General features: G+C 47.4%; 1 protein-coding gene across 31 annotated transcripts in view; it reads right to left on the bottom strand.

Moving 5' to 3' along the window:
* The window catches only part of NCAM1 (neural cell adhesion molecule 1), a 362,796-nt gene that overhangs the window by 60,327 nt on the left and 282,254 nt on the right, over nucleotides 1-20,215 (bottom strand). For all 31 annotated transcript variants that reach the window (XM_027563733.1, XM_027563734.1, XM_027563731.1 and 28 more), the window contains exons 2-7: nucleotides 14,952-15,026; nucleotides 13,061-13,279; nucleotides 10,906-11,049; nucleotides 10,373-10,510; nucleotides 9,161-9,278; nucleotides 8,567-8,733 (exon numbers count right to left, since the gene is read on the bottom strand). In XM_027563733.1, the coding sequence (XP_027419534.1) occupies nucleotides 8,567-8,733; nucleotides 9,161-9,278; nucleotides 10,373-10,510; nucleotides 10,906-11,049; nucleotides 13,061-13,279; nucleotides 14,952-15,026 (861 nt within the window). The remainder of the gene's footprint in view (nucleotides 1-8,566; nucleotides 8,734-9,160; nucleotides 9,279-10,372; nucleotides 10,511-10,905; nucleotides 11,050-13,060; nucleotides 13,280-14,951; nucleotides 15,027-20,215) is intronic.

Consider the following 20,215-nt stretch of genomic DNA (forward strand, 5'->3'; position numbering starts at 1 on the left):
GGGTCAGCTAAGCAAAACTTCCACCTATTGGTGAACGTGCCTCAGTCCAAGCCCAGAGAGCAGTACAGACCTTGAGAGTATTGGCAGAAGCATAAGGATCTGTAGAGACAAAACTGCTTCTTCAGAAGGTCCTGTTAGGTACGTAGAATAGGGAAAAGGAGTCCAAAATGGCAGTGGCTAAAAGCAAGAAAGGTCAAAGGAAGGTCCGAGGACCAGAGTGAAGACTTCAGAACAAACAGCTCTCCTGGCTAAGCCCAATTTGCATAGGGCAGGCCCAGGTGGAGGAAAAAAACATATAAAAGGAGGAGCCAAAGCGCTTTCTCACGGACTCTCTCTCCTGCGTGCGTGCGCTCTTTCTCTTTCTCTTTCCCTCTCTCACGCTCTCTCTCCCTCCCTCCCCGCGCACTCCTCCACTCTCTTCGAGTCTTTGGGTTGGCATGCCCTCACGCTTCGAGGATGGATTCTCCTGCTGTCTTCTAAATAAAATAGAGCTGTAACACTGATTTGCTTAAGAGCTATAACATGGTTTGTCCGAGACCCGAGAGCTGTGACGCGCCGAGGGCTTTAATGTCCGTCGCTCCAAATCTTTGTTGTGATGAGTCAAAGAACCGAGGAACATACACTCAAGTGACAGTCCCATGGCAGGAGAAGCGGTGGAAATGCACTGCCAAGATTAAAGGAAGATAGGATGGGCTTAGTGAAAAGAGCTTCTGGTTGATAACGAGGGCAGCGCATGCTAGAGCATGTCCCTTTCTTAGGAAAAAATGGTATTGCTAGGACAGTTATGGTAGTCCTTAATTTAGATACGTCCCTTGCACACTCCTTGCCAGCCCTTCTTGAAGCCACAGTTCTGCACATCTTCACTGTCTTAGCTGCAGGCTTCTTTCCTCTTGTACCTCACCACTGTGACTCTGCTGCTTCTTGGAAACCTACTCCATATCTCCCCTAATCCTGGTCCCTGAGGGCAAGCCAGAAGGCCAAGGATGGGAGGAAAGGGGCTGGAGAAAGATGAAGTTTCACCTAGTTAGCCCCACCTCACCTGGCTCCCAGATCCTGGCACTGATCTCCTAAACCCCTGGGAGAGGCTGGTAGGAGGAGGAGAGAAATGTGGTCAAGAATGTGGGATGATGAGAGAAAGGAGGGCATATATGGGGACCAGGTTACTCCAAGGAGGCTAAGTGAACTGTGCTCAGGATGTTGCAGAGGAGTATGGACCTGGATTAGACATCCACTGCTATTACTGGAGAATCCCAGGGACAGGGGAGCATGGTGGGCTGCTGTTTCTGGGGTTGAACAGAATCGGACACAACTGGAGTGACTTAGCAGCAGCAGCAGCTATTACTGTTCAGTCACTGAGTGTCTGACTCTCTGCGACACCATGGACTGTAACCCACCAGGCTCCTCTGTCCTCCACGATCTCCCGGAGTTTGCTCAAATTCATGTCCACATCTAATATGGATTAGATATACACGTCTATTGAGAGAGTCAATTCCTAGGCAGGTTGATAGGAAGTCTGGGATCCCCAAGAAGGAGAAAGGGGTCTGGGGCTCTCAAAGCAGAGATAGGGGTCTGGAATTCTCAAGGAGGAGGAAAGGACAAACATCTATTTTTCTCTTCATTCCTTAGTCTTAGTCACATAAAACGTTTTTTTCTTTAAGCTGGGAACTGATGATTACACAACAAACAACTCAGTTTAAACCCTGAACTAAGGATTATATGACAACAGTGTATCCTGCTTGAGGACAGTTTCTCCTTCCTGAAAACCTTCTGGCTAATCCTGTTATCTTAAAATATAAATTATGGGAGTGGGTCTAGTAAGATCTTTACAACCTTGAGATATTCTTTTTTTTTTTTTTAAACTGTGCTATTTTTTGGGTATTTGTTTTTCCCTTTATTTTATTTTATTATTATTATTATTTATTATTTTTGAGACATTCTTTTGATTTATTGTAATAACTAGTTAAAAAAGGATATAACTCCCTTGCTGACCAAGGGGGGCATGCTCTGCCCCTCTTCTGATGTCGATGTCAGAAGCTTCTGTCCCTTGTTGTACTTTAATGAAACTCTGCTACACAAAAGCTCTTGAGTGATCAAGCCTGGTCCCTGGTCCTGAAGTTAAACCTTCGTCTTCAGAGATCACGAATCCTATACCATTCACCGCAAGCTATCACTAGGATTCTTTTAACTTGTCTCTGCAGGAGTCACTCACATTTCTTTGTTTGCTCTACTGGGCTGCCGAACAAACATTCTCTCAGCTGTAGCCTTGGGGAAGAGCTGTGGTAGTGGAGTGAGTGAGTGTGAGTGTGTGTGAGAGAGAGTGTGAGTATGTGTGTGAGTGTGGGTGCGATGCAGGAGGGAGCCCGTGGTGAGGGATGAGGGTGGAAAGACAAATTGTGCTCTGCCACAGCTCCCACATCCTGTCTGTTCTGCCGCCTTCCCTGGGCCTTACCCACCCTCTTCCCTTTAGAATGGTCTCACAGGGCTCTTGACACTGCCCATTCCTCCTTCCTGGGGTAGCCATCACCACCGGAGAGGCCTGGAACAGAAGCAAAGACCTGTCCCTGACTAGCTGAGCTAGAACTGAGTGTATGGCCACAGAGAAATCATGTGAGCCATAGAGGTAAAGGCAGAGTCCACTAATCATGAGTCACTTCATACGGAGGTCGGATGTAATCCGTGCTAAACTGGGTTTTGTGGAGGAGTGATCACTATCGCTAGCCCAGAGAATGGACACGAAAGCTTGGATTTGAGTCCTGGTTCCTTGCGTAGGACACCTAATCACTCTGTGCTCAATTTCCTCATTTGCATAATAGGGATAAAAATTAAATCTCCTTTGTAGGATTGTGATGAAGTTAAAAGAACTCATTTATGGATAGTACCTCTCACAGTGCTAGGCACATTATACATGCTCATTTTGTGTTGGGTACTATTATTATTATTACATTAATGGGGTTGCTATCTAAAGAAATTTCCTAAAGACAAATGATTACATATTTCCATATTCATCTCCCTGCCATATAGATCATGCTTCGTTCCTATAAAGCTAATTACGATTCCCTCATTTACTTAAACACTGGTGTCTCTTTTATGCCAGCTGATGTTCCACTGAGGATGTGGACACTGAGAGTAGGTCTGTGAGTGGAGTGGACGCCGTCCCCGTCCACAAGGACTTCACCTTCAGCACATGGGCTCTTCCAGCCTCAGTGCCTGTGCAGTATGGCTTGAAAGGCTCGTCCACCCCTCCTGCATCTGGGAAGCTCCCACTTGGGAAACACATTACCATCTTTGAAGACTTCCCTAACTCCTGTCACACAGGACCAGACAACAAATCTTTTCCTGTAAAACACTGTGCATACCGCTATTTGTTGTTGTTCAGTCTCAGTTGTGCCCAAATTTTTGTGACTCCATGGATGCACGCCAGGCTTCCCTGTCCTTCTTCATCTCCTGGAGTTTGCTGAAACTCATGTCCATTGAGTCGGTGATGCCATCCAACCATCTCATCCTCTGTCGTCCCCTTCTCCTCCCACCTTCAATCTTTCCCAGCATCAGGTCTTTTCCAATGAGTCAGTTTTTCACTTCAGGTGGCCAAAGTATTGGAGTTTCAGCTTCAGCGTCAGTCCTTCCAATGAATATTCAGGGTTTATTTCCTTTAGAATGGGCTGGTTTGATCGCCATGCTGTCCAAGGGACTCTCAGGAGTCTTCTCCAATGCCACAGTTCACAAGCACCAATTCTTTGGTGCTCACCTTCTTTACGGTCCAACTCTCACATCCATACATGACCACTGGAAAAGCCATAGCTTTGACTAGACAGACCTTTGTCAGCAAAGTAATGTCTCTACTTTTTAATATGCTGTCTAGGTTGGTCATAGTTTTTCTTCCAAGGAGCAAGCGTCTTTTAATTTCATGGCTGCAGTCACCATCTGCAGAGATTTTGGAGTCCCCCCAAGATCACTGTTTCCATTGTTTCCCCATCTATTTGCCATGAAGTGATAGGACTGGATGCCAGGATCTTAGTTTTTTGAATGCTGAGTTTTAAGCCAACTTTTTCATTCTCTTTGACCTTCACTAAGAGGCTCTTTAGTTCCTCTTTGCTTTCTGCCATAAAGGTGGTGTCTACATTTCTGAGGTTATTGATATTTTTCCTGGCAATCTTGATTCCAGCTTGTGCTTCATTCAGCCTGGCATTTCGCATGATGTACTCTGCAGAGAAGTTAAATAAGCAGGGTGACAATATACAGCCTTGACATATTCCTTTCCCAATTTGGAACCAGTCCACTCTGGTTCTAACTGTTGCTTCTTGACCTGAATATAGGTTTCTCAGGAGGCAAGTATGGTGGTCTGGTATTCTCATCTCTTACAGAATTTTCCACAGTTGTGATCCTTACAGTCAAAGGCTTTGGCATAGTCAATAAAGCAGAAGTAGATGTTTTTCTGGCATTCTCTTGCTTTTTCAATGATCCAACGGATGTTGGCAATTTGATCTCTGGTTCCTCTGCCTTTTCTAAATCCAGATTGAACATCTGGAAGTTCTTGGTTCATACACTGTTGAGGCCTACTTGGAGAATTTTGAGCATTACTTTGCTAGCGTGTGAGATGAGTGCAACTGTGGCGTAGTTTGAACATTCTTTGGTGTTGCCTTTCTTTGGGATTGGAATGAAAACTGACCTTTTAGTCCTGTGGCACTGCTGAGTTTTCCAAATTCGCTGGCATATTGAGTGCAGCACTTTCACAACACTATCTTTTAGGATTTGAAATAGCCCAATTGGAATTCCATCATCTCCCCTGTCTTTGTAGTGATGCTTCTAAGGCCCACTTGACTTCACAATCCAAGATGTCTGGCTCTGGGTGAGTGATCACATCATCATGGTTATCTGGGTCATTAAAATGTTTTTGTATAGTTCTTCTGTGTATTTTTGCCACCTCTTCTTAATATCTTCTGCTTCTGTTAGGTCCATATCATTTCTGTCCTTTATTGTGCCCATCTTTGCATGAAATGTTTCCTTGGTATCTCTAATTTTCTTGAAAAGATCTCTAGTCTTTCCCATTCTATTGTTCTCCTCTATTTCTTAGCATTGATCACTGAGGAAGGCTTTCTTATCTCTCCTTGCTATTCTTTGGAACTCTGCATTCAGATGGGTATGTTTCCTTTTCTCCTTTGCCTTTTGCTTCTCTTCTTTACTCAGCTCTTTGTAAGGCCTCTTCAGACAGTCATTTTCCCTTTTTGCATTTCTTTCTCTTGGAGATGGTTTTCATCACTGACTCCTGTATGATCTTATGAACCTCTGTCCATAGTTCTTCAGGCACTTTGTCTATCAGATCTAATCCCTTGAATCTATTTGTCACTTCCCGCTTTATAATCATAAGGGATACTGTTATTATGAAGTCATTATAATGGGTTGTCATTAAAAATTTTATGATTATCTGTATTAGCCTATGAACCCACTGATGAAAACAGAGCATATGTTATTCATCTTTGTAACCTTGGCAATGGCTGGACTTATGGCAGGTACTCAGATGTTGGAAACCAACACCATTTACTATAATTTATAGGCTTACATGGAGAAGGCAATGGCACCCCACTCCAGTACTCTTGCCTGGAAAATCCCATGGACGGAGGAGCCTGGTAGGCTGCAGTCCATGGGGTTGCTGAGGGTCGGACACGACTGAGCGACATCACTTTCACTTTTCACTTTCATGCACTGGAGAAGGAAATGGCAACCCACTACAATGTTCTTGCCTGGAGAATCCCAGGGACAGGGGAGCCTGGTGGGCTGCCATGTATGGGGTTACACATAGTTGGCCATGACTGAAGCGACTTAGCAGCAGCAGCAGCATAGGCTTATATAGGGGCTTCCCTGGTGGCTCAGAGGTTAAAGTGTCTGCCTGCAGTGTGGGAGACTCAGGTTCGATCCCTGGGTTGGGAAGATCCCCTGGAACAGGAAATGGCAACCCACTCCAGTCTTCTTGCCTGGAGAATCCCATGGAGGGAAGAGCCTGGTAGGCTATAGTCCATGGGGTCACAAAGAGTTGGACACGACTAAGCTACTTCACTTTAACATAGGCTTATATATTTATCTCCCTCTTTGTGCTTCTTGGGGTCAGAAGACCTTATCTTACTCATTTCTGTAGTCCCTCTGTCCAGCAACAAGGGTGCTCAATAAATAATTATGAAATGAAGGAATACGTGAACAAACGCATCTGTCTTTCACTTAGAAAAACTTAAAATCAGAGTGACTAGGAAAACCACAAATCAAAGATACACATGTTCCCCAAAGTTCATTGCAACACTATTTAAAACAGCCAGGACACGGGAGCAACCGAAATGTCCACCGACAGATGGATGGACAAAGAAGATGTGGTGCATATATACAATGGAATATCACGCAGCAATGAAAAGGAATGAAATTGGATTATTTGTAGTGATGTGGATGAACCTAGAGTCTGTCATACACAGTGAAGTAACTCAGAAAGAAAAAACAAATATCGCCCATTAACGCGTATAAATAGAATCTAGAAAGATGGTACTGATGAACCTGTTTTCAGGGCAGGAATACAGACGCAGGTGTAGAGAAAAGACACGTGGGCACAGGGTGGGGCAAATCAGAAGATTAGGATGGACATATATACACCATCATGTGTAACATAGATGGCTAGCGGGAGCACTTTATAGCACAGGGAGCTCAGCTCCCTGCTCTGTGATGACCTGGAGGGGTGGGATGAGGCGGGAGAGGGAAGTGCAAGAGGGAGGGGATATATGTCTACATGTAGCTGATTCTTGCTGTCGTACAGCAGAAAGTAACACAACATTGCAAAGGAATTATACTCCAGTTTAAAAATTGTGAAATGAAGGAATGTATTAACAAACGCATCTGTCTTTCATCGAGAAAAACTTAAAATCAGAGTCTGAGGTAAACTAGTCAAAATCAGAGAAAACACTGTCAAGAATATTTTCTAAGAAATTTAGTCGCACTCTCAAATATGCACAGTTAATTTCGACCCAACTGATAACCTGTTTCTAAGTCCAACTGTCATTAATGAATAAGCAGGATTCATCCAGGATAGCAGAAATGCTTGGTTTTCAAAGGTCCGTGTTTACAAACATCAATGCATTCTCCTTATTAAGCTGAACAAGTGGGTCCCAGGCCAGGCTCCCCAGCCACATGCGCTATAACCGCCAGCGAGCTGCATGCATCGGGGATGCCCCTGCCGTGTCTGTACTCTGGCAGCACCATCTACACGGGACTCTCTTATCTGTGTTTTTAAAAAAGATGAGCAGACAGAGCAGAAAGTCACTAGGTTAAATCTCTCTCCACCACAAATTCGTTTTTCAAAGTCAGGTCAAAATGCATTTCAGCTCTGAGTGAATGGAAGTTAATTGAGTTTATAGAGACAAAGTGAGTAGAGATATAGAGTTTCTTTTCATGACTCTTATAATCCTGCTTCACACAGGTCAGGGAAGGAAGAAAGGGAGACAGAGGCAGCCACGTGGTCACTAACACTGAACAAGGGCCTATTTATCATAGGCTTCCCTGGTGGCTCAGACGGTAAGAAATCTGCCTGCAATTCAGGACACCCAGGCTCAATCCCTGGGTTGGGAAGATCCCCTGGAGAAGCAAATGGTTACCTACTGCAGTACTCTTCTCTGGAGAATTCCATGGACAGAGGAATCTGGAGGGCTACAGTCCATGGGGTTACAAAGAGTCAGACATGACTGAGTGAGTAACATTTTCACTTTTTTTTTTTTTTTCCACTTATTATGGAGTCTGGCACTGTCTGCAGTGCCAGAGATAAAGTGATGAATAAGGCAGCTGGTGCTCTGCCATCTTGGAGCTCACATGCTTAGTGGATGCAGGAAAAGCAATCCCCCAAACCACTATGTAAGCGAGATCAGTTCAGGCAGGGAGAAGGGCACTGCAGAAGAGGTCAGCGGAGTGGATGGGGGCAGTGATAAGGGAGCCGCGTGGATCAGAGCAGGGAGGACAGGGTTCACTGAGAAGGTGATCTGAAGGATGCGCTGAGATCTGGATAACGGATGAGCAGAGGGCAGCTTGCGGGGGATCTGGCAGAATGAGATTTCAAGCGGAAGAAGCACCTGGAACAACGTCCCTGAGACAGAGAACATGCTTAGTGTGTCTGAGGGAGAGGAAGGGGGCTTTCGGGGCTGGAGAGCTGTAAGTGTGAAGGGATGATGAGGTTGGGAAGGAAGTCAGGGCGAGCTCAGATATAGTGTTTTGCCCCCAAAAAGGAGTCCGGATTTTATGCCTCTAACAGGAAACTGTTGGATGATTTGAAACAGAGGAGTGGCATGTAAGGTCATTCCAGCTACTGTGAGTGGGGGAGGCTGATGAGGGGGACAATGGGGAGTGAGGGGATCAGTTGGGAGGCCATCTCATTGACCAGGTGAGGACCAAGATGGCCTGGACTTGGGCTGAGGCGGTGGGAGCTGGAGAGAAGCGGCTCCTTTGGGGGCAGCTTCCCTGGCTGAGTAGACAGGGTCTTGCTGATGGACGGTGTGCGGTCAGAGAAACCGTGGCAGAGCAATGACCTTGACTGCACTGTCCTTACCGAAGACCTTGAGGTGGATGGACGCGTCCTGCTCGCCCGCCTTGTTCTCAGCAATGCAGACGTACTCAGCCTCGTCGTTCTTGTCCACCTTCCTGATGGTCAGCTCGGAGCTGTCGTCGCTGAACAGGTACTTCTCGTCCTCCTCATTCTCTATCTGCTCCCCGTCCCTGCCGGGCACAGAAACGGGAAGGACCGTGATATTGACGACAGAACTAAGAGGTTGATTTTTAGTTTGTTTCTATAAAATGCAGACTGAACGCATGTGGAAGACTGAGCTTGCACAGAAAGTTAAGACGTTCGATTGTATTTCTTTCCGTGTGATTCCTTTAACCACATCTCTGATTCTGCCTAAGGGCTGCAAGTGGCATCCTCTAGAACTCCAAACAGGGTCTCTGATTCTGCCCCACAAACTGAAAATGGAGGAATCCAATGCACACACGAGGCAAGTGGACCTTACTGGAAGAGTCCACTCTGCCCTCGGAGCGGATGGTTCCCAGCTTCCCACTGCATTCCCTTGAAACCCCAACACAGAGTAGGCCCTGCCAGCTCTCCTCCTCCACTAGCTGGTGGGAAAGGCTCCAGCCAGTTCCTTACTTCGTCCAGCTCACGGTGGGCTCTGGGAAGCCTTCGGCGTTGCACACGAGGGTGACGGACTGGCCGAGGTTGGCGGTGGCATTCACGATGCTCTGTCTGGCCTGGACGGTGGGTGGCACTGAAGGAGAGAAGGGCTGTCAGGGGTGGCTGGGACAACGTGAAGGGACTCGGTGGCCTGGAGGAGAGGCACTTTTGGGGGGCCCCAAGTCAGAGGCTCCGGGGTCTTGGGTAACTGCTGAGCTTTAGTGTAAGGGGTCTACATGCAGGTATGTACCAAAAAATTACTGTAAACTGGATAAATAATTCACCCACAAGCATGCATTAGTGTTTCCCAACAGTACTTAGTACTGTTATATGCATAACAATATACAATAATATTGCTTTTCAATAATACAGATTTAGAAGCTGTATTAATGTTTTCCTTATTTTAAAGTGGCATTCAATTTATAGTAGCTATTTATCATTATATATTTTCTCAATCAATGCATACCCATCTTAACAACTGCCATGACTGGCAGAACTTGACATTTAAAGGGGGGCTCTTGATACTGGAAAAAGTTGAAAATTTTGGTCCCCAGTGATTAAATGGTTAATACCAATGTGAAATGCACTAGCTCATCAAAGAGTGACATTTCACTTGGATTGTCCTAAACAACTCTGTGCACCCAAACTGGTTTTTACCAAAGGAATGAGAGAGAGAGTTTGGCAAAAAATACATTATCAATATCTAAAACAACCACAATTTACTTATTTTCTTAGTACTGACATTATAATTTCCTCTAAATATCTTGTAAATGTCAGATCGATTCCCCGGGTGTGTTTATTTGACACTGCAAATTAAGATTAATAAACCCACGGATGGACTATGATTCTGACTATTCCGAGGCCTGAATTGATGATAAAATTTTCTCTGAACACTGAACCAGGGGACGGACTACACCATTACGGTAACATCAAGGACAGTGAAGGACAAGGAAGAATTTATTAGGAAGCACGGGGCAAATTTCTGGTGCTGCGAGATAGTGAAGGACATTCCAGAATTGCACTGGAAGTCCTCATAGTTGAGGGAGACCCAGAAGGCGAGTGTCTTTAAAAACAAACCAATGAACAAGGCAGAGGATGGCGGTGGGCTGGGGGAAGGGGTGGACTCAGCTGACGTGGATGAGCCAAGGCGGGAACCCTGCAGAGAGCAGGAAGGCCAGGTCTCCTTACCATTCACGATGACCTGAATGTCCTTGAAGTTGATCTCCCCGCGGGCCAGGATCCTGCCCTCACAGCGGTAAGTGCCCTCATCTGTTTTCTTGATGCCCCGGATCTGGAGGTAGTTGTTGGTCAGGACTATGAATCGGACTAGAAAAGACAAGAGGCAGGCTCGTCCCAGGATCGGTCAGAGGACGGGAGCCTGCAGGCCGGGCACTGAGCCTTGCCTTCTTCCTACCTTCAGTCTCATGGAGGCAGGTGGAGGGCTGGGAGTAGGGAGGGGCTTTAAGCTGAAATAAGATAATATGTCCCTGGCTCCAACATAAAGCCAAGAGCAGAAGTCTGCTGGAAATCTGTATTTTTCTTTGGAGAGAAAGTGAAGTGACTGAATATACAAACTATAGACATGCAACCGTGAACCTGGAAACGGCATGCAATTCTGGGACACTGGAGTCTGAGTTTGGGGTAGGAGCCTCAGTAGCTGGTGGAGGTGGAAATGCTAAGGGGCTCGGCAGGCTGGGGAAGGGGCGGCTGCCCAGTCTCACCATCTTTTTTCAGGATGACATCTCGGCCTTTGTGCTTCCAGATGATGGTTGGGGGGAGGGAGCTGACCACATCACACACGATCACGGCATCTTCTCCCTCCCTGAACTCCTGTGGGGTTGGCGCGTTCTTGAACATGAGCTTCTCTGAAAAACGGGCAAGAGGAGAGTGAGGGAAAACAGTGGTTCTCCCACAAAAATCCCTTTTCATTGGTGCCTTACCACTTGGATTCGAGTCCATATAAGCAGCGGTACCCAACAGGGTCCGCCCATCACTTGGCCAAACATGCAGGCAAAGCAGATGGCACAAGAAGAGGAATACGTTCAGCCATGTTTGGCAATTAATGTCCATTCAGAGTCCTAAGTTTATCACACTCTGTGCAGAAAAGGGTCTACAGAGGGACAGGTGTCTTTACCATGTGGATGGAGCTAATGGAACACAACTCACAGGTAGAATGAACTGGTAGGAGCCATCAGTCCTTTCTCTGTCCCCTAGTCTGTCTGACACCCCAACCCCAGCCTATCTATGGCAGAGAGAATTTTGAAGACTAGAACAGGAAAGGCAGGCTTATGGCAATAAATACCGTGGCAATCAATACCGTTCCATTAGCGGTCACCCACCATGACCCTGGCCCACAGGACAGACGCATGATAGCAAGATAATGAGATGCCACCTTTACACTGGTTTCAGTGGCGATGGGAACCACCTGCTCTGAGGGGCACAGAGTGTTCACACAATAACCCCTCTCCTACTGAGCCGTTGTACTCCACTGCCAGCAGGAAAGAGTGAAATACGGGGCGTACACTGAGGTGTAAAACGGTCAGTCAACACTTGGGGAAGGGCGAGGGGAACACACACCCTCTGGGAATGGTATAACGTGAATTTAGAGAGTCGAGGCCAGGGCGAGGTCGCTGTGACCAGCATGAACACAGCTGTGAGTCTGGAGTTGGCCAAGGATCCTTTAAAATCACACTGGATGGAAGGGAGGATATATGTATACACATGGCTGATTCACTTTGCTGTACAGCAGAAACCAACACAATAGTGTAAATAAAGCAGCTGTATGCCAATAAAAAATAAATTAAAAAATACAAATCCTGATATAACCTACATATATTAAAAAGGCATTAAAATATAACAAGTTTTTAGAAAACATACTGATAAAATATTTTTAGAATTTTCCTTTAGTTTTAATTTATTTCTTGTTGGCTGCACTGGGTCTTTGTTGCTGCGGGGGCTACACACTAGTTGCGGTGTATGGGCTTCTCATTGTGGTGGCTTCTTTTGTTGCAGAGGACTCATTTGAAAAGACCCTGATGCTGGGTAAGATTGAGGGCAGGAGCAGAAGGGGACGACAGAGGATGAGATTTGGATGGCATCACCAACTCGATGGACATGAATTTGGGTGGGCTCTAGGAGTTGGTGTTGGACAGGGAGGCCTGGCGTGCTGCAGCTCATGGGGTTGCAGAGTCGGACATGACTGAGCGACTGAACTGAACTGAACTCAACAGGTTTTCGGGTGTGCAGGCTTCAGCGCTGTGGCTCATAGGCTAAGTTGCTCTGCAGCATGCGGCATCTTCCCCTACCAGGGTACGAACCCACATGCCCTGCATTGGCGGGTGGATTCTTAATCACTGGACCACTACGGAACTCCCTGATAAGAATCTTATTTGTATAGAGTGTGTGCGCGTGTGCTAAGTCGCTTCAGTCGTGTCTGACTCTCTGTGATTCTGTGAACTGTAGCCCATGGGGCTCCTCTGTCCATGGGATTCTCTAGGCAAGAATACTGGAGTGGGTTGCCATGCCAGGGAATCTTCCTGACCCAGGAATCAGACCCAAGTCTCTTACATCTCCTGCACTGGCAGGCAGGTTCCTTACCACTAGCACCACATGGAAAATGTTTGTATATAGTACCTCATGGAATAATAAATTTAGTTTGAAACCAGTAGGCCCCCCCCCCCCAAAAAAAAAACCCCACCAAAAACAAGCAAAAGAACCCACATTGGAGCTCTTATCTTGATGCAGAAAAGACCTAGAGAAAAGTAGAAAAGAGGCCCGGTCAAGCCCTCTATTCCACCCCACTCTTTGCTACCCATGTTGTCTTCCCGGCCAAAGGAGCGGTCAGGGAATACAGAAGGAGAAGGAAGGGGGTCTTACGGAAGATCTTCACGTTGACCGTGGCCTCTGACTCGGTGCCATCCTCCGCAGTGACCACACACTTGTAGATGCCGGCATCATCGATGTTGGCGTTGTAGATGGTGAGGGTGGAGGAGGAGTCATCGTTCCATACCACCGAGATCCGCTGCTGGTTTGGGGTGAGCTTCTCTCCGTTGGGCGAGAACCAGGAGATGTCTTTATCTTTGGCATCTCCGGCCACTAGAGAGGGAGAGATAATTTTCAAACCACTGATGCTGAAAAGACAAAGACACCTCCAGGAAACAGTAGGTGGTTGATAAGACCTACTGAGGAAGAACTCTACTGAGGTGGGAGGTGTGCATGCACCTGTGTGTGACCATTCATGTTGGTCACTTCTGCATTTACTTGCTGTGTATTAATATTTGGAAAGAACTCAACGAACACTGGTGCTGATGTTTCTCATAGTGGGCCTATCCCTAGTGAGGGAAGAGGTATTTGCTGAGGATCTACTGTGTGCAGGCACTGAACTGGTAGCTTATAGCCTTGCAGAATGGGGGGCAAAGGCAGTTCGTATCCAGGATCTGAGCTCAAGCGCTAGTTGGTTAGTCAACTCATCAGCTTGTTTTCGAGGGCTTAGATGACGTCTCCTGTATAGAAGATGAGATGCCGGCTAGTCTCTGAGTATAAATTCCAACGACTTTTGCTCCACCATCTGCCTGCACAAACTGGCGTTTCAGCACCCCCCACGGCCTCAGACAGGCAAACACATCTGCTGAAATGCTTCAAAGAAGGTAGCCAGAATCGCCCATCATCCCTTCTCCAGGCAGCTCAAAGGCTAGAACGCTGCTGCTGCTGAGCTGTCCAGACACTGAGCCATAACAAGGGCTCTGGGATCCTGGATGGTTCTTGCACAGCGTCCTCTGTGCCCAGCGCCCTCCCCCTGCCCGCACCCCCACCCCACTGCCCGGCACAGATGCCTAGTGTAGAAATGGAGCAGCCTTCCTTTCAGGGCCCATCATGTTTTCAACAAATATCGCTCTTTGCATGATGCTCTGTGGGCTCCACGGCTGCATCTCCGGCTCGTTGCAATGGCTGTAATGAAGGCAAAGCTGGAGGCAAGACATCCAGTGGCCACGAGCTGCCTCATCCTGTGCAAATCGTGACAGCATTTCAAACCCCTCCCTGCCGAAAGCAGCACGCTGGATGTCAGCTTACACCTAGCTCAGCTCTTTCCTGGTCCTTTCATGTTCCAAATCCCAGGCATGTCACATACAGACTCCAGAACCTCACAGGAAGCCTTTCCTCCGCAGGACATTTCCTGATAATTAGCTGAGCTGTGGAAATGGGGCATGTTTTCTAAACAAAAGACAAGGACACCAGGTTCGACAAATTCTGAGCTCTGGTGCGGGCAATGGGACAGAATATTGGAATTGACTGGAGAGCTGGAAAGCCCAGGGCAGCTGGCCTCACCACAGAAGAGATGCTGGCACTCAGCTTTCTTTCAGGCATGTTTTAGGACTTCCTGTATTTTCCTCCTCTGGGAGATTCTAATAATCCAGACACTGACCCACTGAAGCATTTGTTCTAAAGCAGCCCCGCTCTCCAGTGTCATTCACGGAACTCTGGAGGCACCCAGAGCAGCGGTCTGGGGGCTGTGCTGACTTTCCCAAGGAAATCCCTCGATCTCCTCCATCACCAGGCAGACGTCCACAGGGCACATTTCACTGTACTGGGGCAAACTTAGTTTGGGGAAGGGAGACGGTCTGAGTACTTCTCTGGCTCTCAGGTCACCCAGTGATCCTGTCACAGGGTGAACTGAGATTCCAGGCACACCATCAGCCCAGCAGACACAGCTGTGACCTCTGCCCTGCAGGGTGGGGTTCCTGAGACGCAGGGTGACAGGGGTACTTGCCTTGGCACAGGAAGAATTTGGACTCTCCCACGCTGATTTCCCCTTGGCTGGGAACAATATCCACTTGCAGAGAAACTGAAAAAGACAAAAAGTCCAGTTTAAACACGCGTTTGGAGTTTTGAGACAGAAACCAGAGCTTTCATTAAAAAATGGAGTCTCCTCGCCCACTTCCAGAAAGAGCGAAGAGAGGAGGTTGTTTGGGTTTTGAGAACATATCATCACAGTTCCTCACGCCAAAGCCAGGAATGGACATGATCCAGGTCATTTTACGTACAACTGCTGTCCTCTATCAGACGGTGCAGGCCGCCCAGGAGACCTGGGGTAAACTGCCCTAAATGTTCCTGACCCCTTGAGAAGACTTAGGGTCCTGCTTCCAAACAGCAGAACTTCGTTCATGGGAACAGCAGCCCAGGTAGTTCCACGTGGACCATCAACCTGAAGGGTCCCCACAGCTGTGTTCAGAGGGAAGCCTGCTGTTCACAACCCTGCACAGGGCTTCCTGCCACTTCCCCACACTGTAGAGCCTCATCACCACAAAGGATTCGACGTGAAGATCCAACCTGGTTTTGGGGGAGGGGATGCCAAACAAGTGCTCACCTACTTTGCAACTATAGGACCAATCCATCTCTTTGCGTCAGAGGAGACAGCGATCAAACGTGGTCACCCTGATCAGTCAGTCACTCTTCTGCAATGCTGGAGTCTCTGCCCTGTGGTCCCCCTGTATCCCTTGGCTACTACACTACACTCGATTTGAATACCCATAGGTTCTATCTGGTTCCCAGGTGGTGCTAGTGGTAAAAAGCCTGCCTGCCAGTGCAGGAGACATAAGAGACGCGGGTTCAATCTCTGGGTCAGGAAGATCCCCCTGGAGGAGGGCAAAAACTCACTCCAGTATTCTTGCCTGGAGACTCCCATGGGAAGAGGAGCCTGGTGGGCTGTAATCCACAGGGTTGCAAAGAGGTGGACACAATTGAAGCAACTTAGCTATGCACACACGCATGCTCTATCAGTCCCCTCCACCCATTAAGACAAAACACATCGCACTGGATCTCATGGATTCCTGTATTCACCCGGTTCCTCGATTATCTGCTTAAGTCAGATAAGCATTGCTCATGAAAATGTATTCTTAGGGTAGGAGAAGTGCTATTATTCATTGGGATCCAACTTCTTTCTGCCTTTCCTCCTCTTAGGTAAAGTAAATCAGCAAGCTAAAGGCTAATGGACATTTGGTTGAATGCATGAAGCGCCTGCAAGCCGGTATGAAGGAGGGGCCTGGACAAAACAGACCGAGTAATAGAGACTCAGCAAGCCCTTCCTTTTAACAGCCATTTTCTCTGCACAGTAGAGCCGAGGGAATACTCGTTGCCATGGTGACGGGCTTGTAGGCAGAGCCATTGTGGGTCTCGGTCTGTGCTCATTTGATGAAGCAACCACGGTTGTACTCAGCGAAACACAGGGATCAAAGGGCCTGCTTGGCGCGGGCAAAGAGGAGTGTGGGGCAACATATCTACCAGGGGCACAGCCTTCCTTGCCATCCTGTGGACAAAGCAGCCCACGGAAAAACCCAGCAGAGGCTGCAGGGAAAGGGATGGTTTGGTGGGACAGGAACCGAATGGGGAGGAGCAAGAAATCAGGAACGGGCTGGGCAACGATGCTGAGCACGCCACTCTGAGAATATGAAGCAGGAATCCAGAGGCTTCCAAATGCCAGCTCCTAAGAAATACGATAGGAATGGAGGGGCCGCCTGTCTCTCAGCAGTCGGTTTGCTTCCGATTACTCATTTGAGACCCAGGATGGAATTCTTCCTGAGAGCAATGAAAGGTCTTTTCCCTACCTTTCCTGAATTTCGCCCGTAGTGTGCAGCGCTACAATGGATTATTATTTTTTTTAATTTTAAAAAATTAATTTATTTTAATTGGAGGCTAATTACTTTATAATATTGTAGTGGTTTTTGCCATACATCGACATGAATCAGCCACGGGTGTACATGAGTTCCCCATCCTGAACCCCCTCCCACCTCCCTCCCCATCCCATCCCTCAGGGTCATCCCAGTGCACCAGCCCCAAGCACCCTGTCTCATGCATCGAACCTGGACTGGTGACCTGTTTCACGCTACAGTGGATTATAATGTGGGGGCCACAGCACCGGGGTGGGGTGGGCAGGTGTGCCCGGGTGTGGCTGCTTTCTTCCATCACTCTCCTCTGGATGGATTCTGGATGGACCTGAGCAGGAGGGGTCCCAACCATCACCATGTCGCACCTCCTCATTTTCTGGTCAGAAAAGAGCAGTAGGGACGTTGCTGGTGGTCCAGTGGTTAAGAATCTGCGTTGCAATGCAAGGGATATGGGTTTGATCCCTGGCTAGGGAACTAATGTGTCGGACCAGCTAAGCCCTCAGGCCACAGCTAGAGACCCTGAGTGCCACAATGAAAGATCGTGCATGCTGCAACTAAGGCTCCACGTAGCCAAAAAAAAAAAAAAATAAAAAAAAAACAACTAATTTTTTTTTTTTTAATTAAAAAAAGAAAAGAGAGGTAAAGTGACTTCCCTAAGGTCACACCTAGTGAGGGCCAGCATGGCCCCAGAGTCCAGGCCACCTGGCTCCCAGGTAAGAGTTCTTTCCATTACATAATGCTGTCTCTGCCAGTAGAAGATAAAATGTTTCCACTCGGTTTAATAAAGAATCAGATGCACATCCCTTAACAGAAGAGACCAAGTCCACAGTACATTAGGGGAGCACAGGGCCCTATAGGGGAGGGCTATAAGCCAGTGCCACCCACCTTAAAGCCACCTGGACCTTTTAAATCCCTATCTGTGGCTCATACGCCACAGAACAACAGGCCTATGAAGCCCAGAAGCTGAGCCTCAGCCACCCGTTGCTGAAGTTATGGTCCTTTCTGGAGTTTACTGGGGCATTCTTTGGAGAATGAGAGGCATATTTCTAGCTTGGAAAGTGCACTGGCCCATATGCTATGTATTAGCAGCCAGCTTCAACATATGGATCCTGTTACTCTCACAGAGCCCTTATTGCGTTGAGAAGGATTTTCTTATCCCAAGTGAAAGAGCAGCCTTCATTTTTTTCAGCTCTTTTCAAACAGAACATGACTCTCAAGGGGCAGGAGAACACGGCAAGGCTGAAGAGTTTCCATCCTCGAATATGGCCGGTATCTATCTCTGGGCCATGGACAGAAATGAGAAACGAGCATTACCAAGGAATTCCCAGCTCCCCCAGATCCCAGGCACACATTTATCATCACAGACATTTTTAAAGAAGAGATATCCATTCAGACGCCTGCCCTTTTGCACACATGGAGAAGAGAGTGATTTCTCCTTCTAGACACCAGTCAAAGCCAGGCCAGAGGAAGCCCAGACTCTCTGGAAACTCAACGCTTGGATGTTTTCCACTGGAGTACAATGGCTGATTATTCTCCCCCAAATGCAAAACCATGAATTATTAGGTTTAATAACGGCGAGTGGAAATCCTGCTCCAAGTCCCAAACTCCTTTCCTCCGCTTCTTGTGGCCCTTTCCTTTCTTACAGTATTTGTCTTCTCACTGTTTTGAATAAAAATTCCTGTCTTGACTTTCACCTTTCTCCAGTTGCAAATATAACTGTAATTTCTTCACCAGGCCTCACTCAGACCCTTTAGAGGAACTCTGAAAACATTTCTCCCAGAAAAAGTATCTCATTTTTTGCTTTGCAGAAACATGCTCTGCAGAAACACGGTGTGTTATCTAGTCGTCTTAGAAGCCTCCAAAGATACACGCTTATAAACACAGGTGGCTGGGCTGGCTGGGACCCTGGGGTAGGTTGTCAGTGTCCTCCCATTATGGAAGACGGTATGGAGATTCCTCAAAAAATTAGGAATAAAATTACCGTATAACCCGACAACCCCACTATTAGGCATATACCCCAAGGAGACCGTAATTGAAAAAGACACATGTGCCCATCACAGCACTATCTTCACTAGCTAGGACGTGGGGACAACCTAGATGTTCACCGACAGATGAATGGACAAAGAAGCTGTGGCACATATATGCAATGGAATATTACTCAGCTATCAAAAGGAGCGCATGTGAGTCAGTTCTAATGAAGCAGATGGCCTAGAGCCTATTGCACAGGGTGAAGTGAGTCACAGAAAGAAAACAAATATTCACACACACACACACACAGAGGATTTAGAAAGATGGTACGATGAACCTATCTGCAGGGCAGCACTGGAGATGCAAACAGAGACTAGGCCTGCGGGCATGGCAGTGGGGGCAGGAGAGGGTGGGCGAATGGGGAGAGCAGCCTGCAAACACGCACACGAGCACACGTGGGACAGACAGCCAGCAAGGATTTGCTGTACGACTCTGGGAACTCAACCCGGGGATTTGTGACAACCTGGGGGGTTGGGTGGGGTGGGAGGGAGTTCCAAGAGGGAGGGGACATAGGCATGCTGCTGCTGCTGCTAAGTCACTTCAGTCGTGTCCGACTCTGTGCGACCATATAGACGGCAGTCCACCAGGCTCCCCCGTCCCTGGGATTCTCCAGGCAAGAACACTGGAGTGGCTTGCCATTTCCTTCTCCAATGGATGAAAGTGAAAAGTGAAAGGGAAGTCACTCAGTTGTGTCCGACTCTTAGCGACCCCATGGACTGCAGCCCACCAGGCTCCTCTGCCCATGGAATTTTCCAGGCAAGGGTATTGGCGTGGGTTGCCATTGCCTTCTCCGTAGGCATACCTATGGCAAATTCATGTTGACGTATGGCAGAAACCAACACAGTATTGTAAAGCAATTATCTTTCAATTAAAACAAATATATTGGGGAAAAAAAAAAAAGAACCCATCCCCGCCCTGCCCCCCCCACCGCCCCCCACCCCCCACCCAAGGCCTCAGGAAGCTGGTTCAAACTTTCTGGTTTACAAAACACACTTTGTTATTTCCCCTGAGACTCCTGACAGTTCTGAGATATAAAAAGGCCAATAGGATTGTCCTCACTCTACGAAAGAGAGAATCAAATGAAATAACCTGCCCAGGGCAACTCAGCTACTAAGTAGTAAAGTCAAGATTAAAAGTCATCTAATTTCAAGACTCCAGCCTTTCTCCCTACACTTCACAGCTATCATTACTCTTTTGTTGGCTTCCTAATGGCCTCATTATTATTATTACCTATTCAGTTTCCATTGCTCTTTCTAAATTATGGGCTAGAAAAAATCGTCAAGTTGTTGTCATCATGTCTACTCCGGTTGATTACAACTGGCCTCTCTGTTCACAGAGAACC

Source organism: Bos indicus x Bos taurus, chromosome 15 (assembly GCF_003369695.1).
Source record: "Bos indicus x Bos taurus breed Angus x Brahman F1 hybrid chromosome 15, Bos_hybrid_MaternalHap_v2.0, whole genome shotgun sequence".
NCBI classification, from domain to species: domain Eukaryota; kingdom Metazoa; phylum Chordata; class Mammalia; order Artiodactyla; family Bovidae; genus Bos; species Bos indicus x Bos taurus.